Source organism: Anastrepha obliqua, chromosome 1 (assembly GCF_027943255.1).
Source record: "Anastrepha obliqua isolate idAnaObli1 chromosome 1, idAnaObli1_1.0, whole genome shotgun sequence".
Lineage (NCBI taxonomy): Eukaryota > Metazoa > Arthropoda > Insecta > Diptera > Tephritidae > Anastrepha > Anastrepha obliqua.
This window is the reverse complement of record NC_072892.1, coordinates 147028811-147038437: the sequence shown is the minus strand read 5'-3', so window position 1 is coordinate 147038437 and position 9627 is coordinate 147028811. Positions and strand designations below refer to the sequence as shown.

The 9627-nt window shown below is 39.7% G+C and overlaps 1 protein-coding gene across 1 annotated transcript; it reads left to right on the top strand.

Moving 5' to 3' along the window:
- Nucleotides 1-2312: 2312 nt before the first annotated feature.
- Nucleotides 2313-3494, top strand: LOC129237666 (Krueppel-like factor 13). The gene is made up of 2 exons (XM_054872545.1): nucleotides 2313-3168; nucleotides 3256-3494. The coding sequence occupies exons 1-2, from the start codon at nucleotides 2313-2315 to the stop codon at nucleotides 3492-3494; spliced, it is 1095 nt and encodes a 364-aa protein (XP_054728520.1).
- Nucleotides 3495-9627: the final 6133 nt, after the last annotated feature.

The following is a 9627-nucleotide window of genomic DNA, read 5'->3' as shown; positions in this document are numbered from 1 at the left end:
TAACTCAGGTTAGTGTCGTTCGAAACTTTCCCGGAAACGCAACCAAACAAAAATGAGTGAGAACGACGCGAAGCGTTTTGAGGCGGTATTTTTATGCACGCATTCGAAAGGACTGAAATTATCTTACGCCGTGGCTGCAAAAGTGATTAAAAAATCAAACAAGTCTGTTGTGATGTGGAATTAGCGGTATAAGGTGTACAAAAATGTTAATGACTTTTTCGAGTGAAGCGAGTGACGACAAAAAAGCAGGATAAAGTGATCGCCCAACTTTTTAAGCGGGTCTTTTCTTTGTGACTACGCCAAGCACGATCAGTTCTTGCTAAAAAGTGAATAGATGTGAGTATCAACACCATCGAACGTCGACTGAAGGAGGCGAACATATCCTACCGTACCACATCATCAAAACCACTGCTCTCAGAAAAACACATTGAGAAACAACAAAACAAGAAAATGGCGTCATAGTATTGGACTGGCATTTTCAGTCCCCAGACGCCAACCCCATTGAAAATGTGTGGAGAACTATAAAAACGCATATTTCCGGAAGACCACTCCCTGATTTAAAGCAACTCGTGCGTAAAGTTCGCAAAATCTAGTCCCATTTGTCGACGAGCTACGCAGAAAAGCTGGTTCAAAGCATGAAGAAGATGCAAGGCTATACTCGACAACGATGGAGACACACGGCTTATTGAGTAATTGCTACTCGTAGTTTTGTACATACTGTCATGTAAAAAAAATTAAATATATATCTTTTATACTTCATGAATAATCGCGGTTCCTTTTTTCTGACACAGACTGTATGTAAAAAAGTAAAACTCACCAGGTGACGTTAGTAATTCAGTGTTAAATCTTACAGAATTTAGCTTTCTTTTACCTGTTTACCTGTTGTTTTACCTGTTTTAAATAGAATTTCCTTAATAGATGCTGCCCAAACCAAACGATGGCTCAACCAGAATAATCATGAATGTGCAATTGATGGTTATGAAAATGAGTTCCATTTTATCCGAGCCCCATCACCCTAACGCCATACCGAAAGTTGCGACATGCCCGCAAAATCGAGGGCGCGCTTAATATGTAAGCCCCCTCGCACATAAACTTAACGACCAACATTATCAACAACAGCAGTGAGTGTGCACACACATAAATACACACACACACGTATACGAACAGCTTTAGCAAATGGCAGAAACCCGCTTTAAATATGAGATCGAGATTGAAAACAATAACAAAAATAGCAATAGCAGAACTTCGATACACTCACCACAACCGTTACGAGGGGGAAAGTTCCTAGGGCGCGCGTTATGGTGTCGCTGTGGGTCGGCGGAAAATAGGATGGGGGTAGGTTGGAACAGAGGCTGATAACTTTTTCAAAAATTGAGCATCCAGTGGTGGGTTTGTCGGTGGGAAAGCGTAAAATTCATAATCAGAAAAAAAGCGTCAGTTAAAGTGCTGTAGCAACACGGCGCATTGACTTTTTGGTATTCGCTCAGAAACACAATTATTATGATCTTCCAACTCAGTACACACACGGCTCATACTAACAGCAACAACAACAACAACTGTGATACAAGAGTAAGCGCTCTAATGTAATGTAATAAATTAAATTTCGCAAAGCATAAAAAGACGATACATACCAGAAGGAAAATAGCTTGGGCAAAGGCAGGAAGCGCTTCAGTAGCCATTGCTGAAAAAATCATCCCCGAATTTCGACAAGCACTTATGTGTGTGAGTGTGCATGTGTATGTGTGAACGCTGTCTGCGAATTGACGAAGGGCACGCAGCCAGCTAACCAGTCAGACAGACAGACAAACATGCAGGCAGGCGAACCTGCCACTCACGAAGGCTCGAACCAGGCAAGATAGAGGCAGGCGACAAAACCGCAGGGATTGCTCTTGTTCATGAATGAATCGAGTCGAGCATTTAAGGGTGGAGTGTAAAAGTGCGCCAATGGCTGTGTGTTTGTGTGTATATGTGTGTGTGTGAGGCCAAGAAGATGGCAGATAAGTTGATTAGTGTAGGTAGTCGAAGGCTCATGTCCTGCCTTAGGACTCTACACATAAATGCTGCGTTCGCTGCTACAGCAGTCAGTTATCGTTGAGATTTCGTACTGTTCGAACGCAGGTGTCGCGCCACCACGGCATTGTCCGCAAGCATTTCGCATTATTTTTTTAAATTTAGTTTCCTTGTTTTTTATTTAATTTTATTGCGTGTTCTGTGAAATTTGGAAAATTATAGCCAATTGAGTACAAAAATATTTTCTTAAAAGTGAAACTACAAACTTTAATTATAAATTGAAAATTTGCAAAAAAAATCAAATGTCTTCGCTGAAAATTCAATTTCCCCCACATACTTTTTCACGTCTCTTCCGCCCCTGGGACATGGCGCCCAACGCAGACGCTGCTAACGCCAACAACGAGACCAGCAACCCCACAATGCCACAGAATCTAAGCATTCATGGTGTGGATACAACACCCACAGCTGCAAAAACAATTAAGGTAGAAGATGAGGAGGTGGAAGTGGATGATGATTATTACCTGCATACGAGTCGTACCTCTGAATGTGCTTCCAACCAAAGTAATTGTAGTCGTCTCAGCGACGAGACCGAACTCTACCAGCGTGAACAGTCTACCACTGACGGCAGAAATTTACTAACACGAATCACTCCAACTACCGCCATATGTCCGACGCAAACGCCCGAGAATGGCTACATTGCAAGACCCACATTAAATAGGGAAATATTTGCGACGCCGCATCACTTTCGCAGCAGAGAAGTGCTTGAATCGCAGCATCAATATCAACTGCACTTGTTGGCACAGAATGTTATGCCACCAACGACGACGGCCCCAGTAGCAATGCCTAACGAATACTTTTATGCGACTAGTACGGCAGCTGCTATGAGCAGAACCAGCGAAGTCATTACAGCGTTGCCTCCCACATCCATCCTGCCCACGTCCAATAGCGCCACGGCTGTAGCAGCAGCAGGATTTGCCGATATGGATGCGTACGCGCTCGATTTAATGGGACGCGAATATGCACGCATTATGGCCGAAGAGGCGCAAACCAAGGCTTTCAATGCGAGAAAACAGCGTCCAAAGAAATTTCGATGCCCACAATGCGAGGTGGCTTTCTCAAATAATGGACAACTAAAGGGACACATACGGATACATACCGGTAAGTTGAGTGACAAAAGTGTTAATCATGTTTCGAAATTACAAAATCGAGATATAAAAATTACTCTTTAAATTTTTATTCTTTAAGGCGAACGTCCTTTCAAATGCCACGTCGAGTCTTGCGGTAAGACATTTACGCGCAATGAGGAGCTGACGCGACACAAACGCATACACACAGGACTACGACCATATCCATGTGCAGTTTGCGGTAAGAAGTTTGGCCGTCGCGACCATCTTAAAAAACACATGAAGACCCATATGCCACAAGAGCGTCAACTGCGACCTGCCATATTAATGCCTATCTACCCGTACCTCTATGGATACTAAGAGACCTTGCAATTTCGCTTCCACCATCATATTGAGCCGGTGTTCTAGCCACAATCCTAGGTAGACACACCGAGTACCTATACCAAACATTGTGTAAATAATGCATAAATGGAAGCAGTCGTAATATTTCAACAAACCCAATAGACGTGTTTACATTTAGCGTTGTCAAAGCCAAGAATTTACTTCAAAAATATTGTATAAATACCCTAAGCAAATATACAGTGGCGAGCTACAAACAAGCATTCATTTAACTAACATTTTCTACAGACTCAGATTAAAAAGTACAAAATTTAAATGAAAACTTGTAGAATTTTTCCAAATTCGGTATAAAACTGGAAAGTATGATTTATATCGTATATATATACGAAAACAAATAACAAAAAAATTCGAAATCGAAAAACATTGTAAATATTAAAAGAAAAATCATCATGCACTCAGTCCTGCCCGCCACTGTACATAAATAAGTAAGTAGACATACTTCTGTGCTTGTATTTTGGATAAAAGGATAAAGGATTCACCTTACAACTACAATTGCCCATAATCGTTCACACAAATGCACAAAAACGCCAAAGTGATGCTCTGACAATGCTTACTCAATTTTGAATACCTACACGTAAATAAAATGCAATCTTATTGATATTAAATTTTGTACTCGGCACTGCTTTATGAATGCATATTTAAGCCATACTTGCACACAATATACACAAATACATAGAAAATATAATATAGAAAGTAAATAGAATATAAGACCTTCAAGCATAAGTAGATTTTAAGTTACACAAAATGAAAATACAGATAATTTTATATAAACTTGTTGTTGTTTCATATAGGGTTTGCTCATAAACTCAGTACACCACCTTGATCCCGGAATATTTTCAGAAAATTCAAAATACAAAGTTTATTTCTGAAAAGTGATATTATCGCCTCACCACCAACTGCCTCGCACTTATGCCAGCGTTTGATCCAGGTAAGGTTAGGTATTTCTGGCTGATCTGAAGAGATCTCACATAGACCACACGGGTCCGTAGTGTTACCAGCGTTGTTGGTGATACATGTCTTGGTGAGTTTTAATAACAGTTTAAAATTTTGTCGGCAATATCCTTCAGAGATGAAAAGTGTATCGATCCCAGGCAGTTGAAACGAGTTCTGCTTAGAGCATGACAGTGGCAAAGGAGGTGTTCTAAGGTAGCCCTTGCTTCTTCGCATAAATTACACGCAACATTCTGGAACAATCCCATTTTAGCTGCTGATATGGAGTGAGACAATGTCCCATCAGCATTTATTTTGGCACTTAGTTCATAGCATTATTTTGGCAATCCTGTAGGAGGTTGAAGCTTCCCATATAGACTGTGCTTCCAGAGTTAGTTCCTCGTCTAGTTCCGTCTTCAAAAGTGAGAGTGAGGCAAATATGTTCGATGTACTCATCCTAGGCAAGCGAGTGCCCGCTTTGGCAAACTCGTCGTCAAATCTCTCATTTTCCTATATTAACACCGTGCGCTGGTATCCAGAAAATTGTGATCTGTCTAATCTCGCAGAGCTCATCCATTTAAGATCTACAGTGTTGCATACATTCCGACCTAGTCATTACAGCCATTATTGCGTTAATTTCAGCTTGACTATCCATGATGATGTTAGTGCGAGTGTTTACTGCAGTAAAGAATGCGGTCTAAAACGCAACCAAAATATATCTGTGTATGTAAAATGTGAACATTTATGTCAGCTGCATCGTATGTCAAATCTGCAACGTTACTAGTTAAGCGGATACTGCAAATCGTGTTGCATTTCAGAAAAGTCCCACAATTCTACGCTCTCATTTTGCCCTTCGCTTTCCTTTTTCGCTTTTTCTTTCAAAAAATCGAGTGTCTCATTGGCAATTGGTTGAACTATTTTCACCCGCCTCATTGGTAACATCATCCAGAGGGGATAAAGCGGCTTAAAATTTTCAGGAGGGATATTAATGGAATGCTTTGTGCTATAAATTTCCTCGAAATCTTGGAAAAAATCCCACGTAGTTGCATCACGCCCTCTTAAATTATTCCTGATTTTTATTCTCTTGTAGGTTGTGAAAGAGATTAACATTAAATTTTCGGAAAATCTGTATTTTGATAAATTATATTCCGGTCGCACCCGCTGAAGTAAATGCTGGTTTCATAGCCAGTCTTACCTTCTACTCAAATATGAACGAGACGTTATCAATAAAACGGTCCGCGGATGACATATGGCAAAAATAAATTTTTTGTTTTTTGGTAGGACTGTTATAAGCTTACATGGCAAATTTCAGCGTGATATGTCACATAGTTTGTTTTCTGTGCTACTGTAAACAAGTCAAGCTCGAGTGTGTTCTTCGAATTTAACGATGGAAATTCAAGTTGAGCAAAGAATTTGTTTGAAATTTTGTTATTCCAACAAAATTTCGGCTTCAGACGCCTTAAAAATGTTGCAGACAACCTATGGGGACTCTGCTCTAGGTTATTGCCTACGCGGATGACGTGGCACTAATTTTTAGACGAGAATTTGTGGATACTCTGTACAATTTGAAGCAGGGATATCTGAACGTAGTTGTTAGATGGGCAACGGATTGTGGCCTGTCGGTGAATCCTCTCAAGACGGAGCTCGTCCTATCTACAAGGAAATATAAAATACCTCGAGCTCAATTTCCCTCAATAGGGGGCGCTCAACTGATGCTTTCTGACAAGGTGAAGTACCTAGATATTATCCTTGACAGTAAGCTTACATGGAAGCCAAATATTGAGGAAAGAGTAAGGAACGTGACAATCGCCTTGTATGGCTGTTATGTTTTTTAGCTATATAATACCATTATAAAGCCAATCTTGTTACATGGAGATGACTTCATGTGGAACTGGTGGAACTCCCTAGAGAGGACGACGTTGGTGAAGAAGGTGGAGAGAGTTCAAAGATCAGTACTCATTGGAATAAATGGGGTGCTTCGAACGACTCCCAATTTGGCGCTCAACGCAATATTAAATGTGGTACCCGTAGACCTCGCAGGCAGAATCGCCACTGCACGTACCGCAATCAGACTGAGGGGTTCGGGCTATAGGCTCAACCTCACTTATGGACGCTCAAGCATTTGACTTTGACAACCAGAACTTTTTCCACTCACATTCCATCAAGGGGAGAGTGGACGGGGGCTACACTCGGAGACAGGGCCTGGTGAACTTGTTCATGGATGGAACGAAGTTGGAAGGAAAGGTTGGCGGAGGAGTTTTTTGCGAGAAGCTCATCATCAGACTCAAATTCAGGTTACCGGACCACTGCAGTATGTTCCAAGCAGAGGGAGCCGCAATCAAGGAAGCAGCTGATTGGCTGCTCACATGCATACTAACTGTTAAGTGGCATTAAATCCAACAGTCTTGGTGGCCAAATTCCTGAATATTGTGAGCTCATTTCTCTCGGGAGTTTCGTTTGATACAAATTAACTGATTCGTTGGCTGTATGACATATTCCAACGCCACATATCGGAATATCTGCCAAAAGAGATCCCATTAAAATATGACAGCAGTCAAAATAAAACAGTGCTAAACAATAAATGGTCAGATCATCTTTAAAGAGTAAACTCAGTAGAGTAGAGCTAGACTCACACCGCAGTAGGAACGAAGTAGTTGCGGCTGAAGTGACAGTAATGTAAATGCATTAACACAGAATGCTACGTGCCACGTAATTTGGAAAGACCTACTTTCCTTCTCTTTTATTCCCGAATTTTCGGTTTTTGTCTTTAGTCTTTCGGATTTGTTTGAAAAACTGTTTATTTCGGAACCACCATAGTTACAAGTTCACGCGCCCCTGAAGTAAAATTCGCCTATACGTGGACATTAGACCGTACCACGGTGCAGGATTTCATTTACTGGTAATAAGGCGGTATGTTAGGGTGGTGGGTAAGTACTAGAACGGAGAATTTCAGTCCAGCGCACTTTGGAACAAAAAAATTATCTTCTCAAAGCAAAAACATTGATATGTCATACTTTAAGATCCGACTATACTATAAATTCTGAAGACATAAGGAAAAAAGTAAAAAGATTGACTCCTACGCTTGGCAAAAAATATTTTTTTTCGAAATTACCTTGCAAAAATACTATAGAACGGCGAACTTTTTTTCGGTACGATCTAGTGCAGATACTCGTACAAATATATTGTCACCGCTTTAAAATACATACATATGTATGTACATATATTATATGAACGAGAATGTAGTTTAAAGTAAGGTATTGAAGGATACTCGTATGTGGTTGTTCGTATTTCGCAAGGTAATGATCAACAATGATGAATACAGTTGACGCTCGCCAACAAAGGGTTCAGCATTTGGATGTGGTATCGCTTGCAAGAGTGGCAAGCGGAACAATATCAAAGGGATTGTGGTCCTTTGTGTGGGAAGAATGGGAAAAATCGAAACTGGCGTCGGAAAAGCCAAAAGTCATTTTTGGCAAAAGAAAATGCGACCATTTATACAGAGTGTCATAGCAAAATATGTATGTATACATACATATGTATATATGTACATTTAGTTGAATTGCACATTAAAAGTACAAATTATATAATTATAAAATTATAAAATTAGATGCATATATACATAGAATTTATTTAGTCAGCACAAGTGCTTAAATTGATTCCAATTTTAATTAATTTTGAAATGGCGACCTGATGCGCCGCTTGCCGAATAAATTACAAATATCTCCAAAACACAAAAAAAGGATGTACTATATAGGGTTTGAATCCATAATCCGTGCAAGCCATAATACAAATTCGCCCCTATCTATCCATCTACGTGGAAAATTTCGGAAAAACTTCAATCGAAAGATAAACATGTTTTGTCTGTGGCCCAAAGGAATTCCATTCAAAGGATTATTAAAAACGAAAGTATTAATTTTTGAAAATTCACTTTTTGTGTAATCTAACCACAGAGTTTTATAAATTTAAAAATGCAATTAAATTATTTCTAATTTAATATTTATTGACAAACTCAAGTGAAGTACTAACTCACCAACCCACAAGTGATACACCAGAGACACAATAGTGGAATTCAACAAAACTTACGAATTTCCCCAATTGTGTAAATGGGAAATTTTGCACAGTGTCTGTCTTGAACGCACTTTAGCTTAGTTTTCTATAATTCTGTCATGAAATTTTAAAAGGAAACAGAGTGGGGATATTGCGTCTTTCAGACGCGCAGCAAATATAGGGTCCGCCATATAACTTTACGGAATTAAAAATGCTATAAAAAAGAAACTACTCAATATTTTTCCAAACTGTTTTTTTTTTATTTTGAAGTACAATCCTTTCGGTTAATGATGAAATACAACTCCATTCATATGGCTGCCTCGGCTAGCCATGCACCATCCCATACGATCGGTCCAATTTTTCAACACATTTTCGATTGTATGCGGCTGTATTTCAGCTATGACATGATGTTCCTGGTGATTCACGAACACTCTCGGCCACAGGTGCCACACTTTTGGGTGTACGCACGGTTTTTGATCGGTCACGCGTTGGTTTGTCAATAAGCAACCCAGTTTCTCTTACTTTTTTCGCAATGTAACGCACATACGCTTGATTCGGTGCTTTTCTTCTTCTTATTGCCGTACGTAATTTTCGTACACATTCTGCAACATTACCATGATTTACAAAGTAATGTCGCAATATTTCCCAGCGTTCTTTGAGCGTATACACAACCATTTTCGTTCAGCGGAAGAATAAAACAAATTTTCTGTCAAATCAGATGACAGCTAAGTATTACCATTCTTCAAATAATACCTAGTTCGAATCCGTAACGATAGATGGCGGGCCCTGTATCAATAACGGTCAATTTTGTCATTGATTAGTTTTTATTCTTGTGTTTGGCAGCAACTAGTGCTTGGAAACGTTTGTCATAAACCAGTGGTGCTTGCATTAGTTTTGTTTTAAGAAATGGCTAAAAGCAACTAACAGAGGATGAAATTCGACGTGCTCTTGATGAAAATGACGACAAAACACTTTTTGTACGTGTGCTGAAAAATTATGATGACCATTGTGCTATTGACAGTTGTTCCGAGAGTGTGACAGTTGACGAGAGAGAACTAACAGAGAAAACGAAGTTGAATAATTATAGAATGAGAGTGATGATGTACCACTGCAAGAA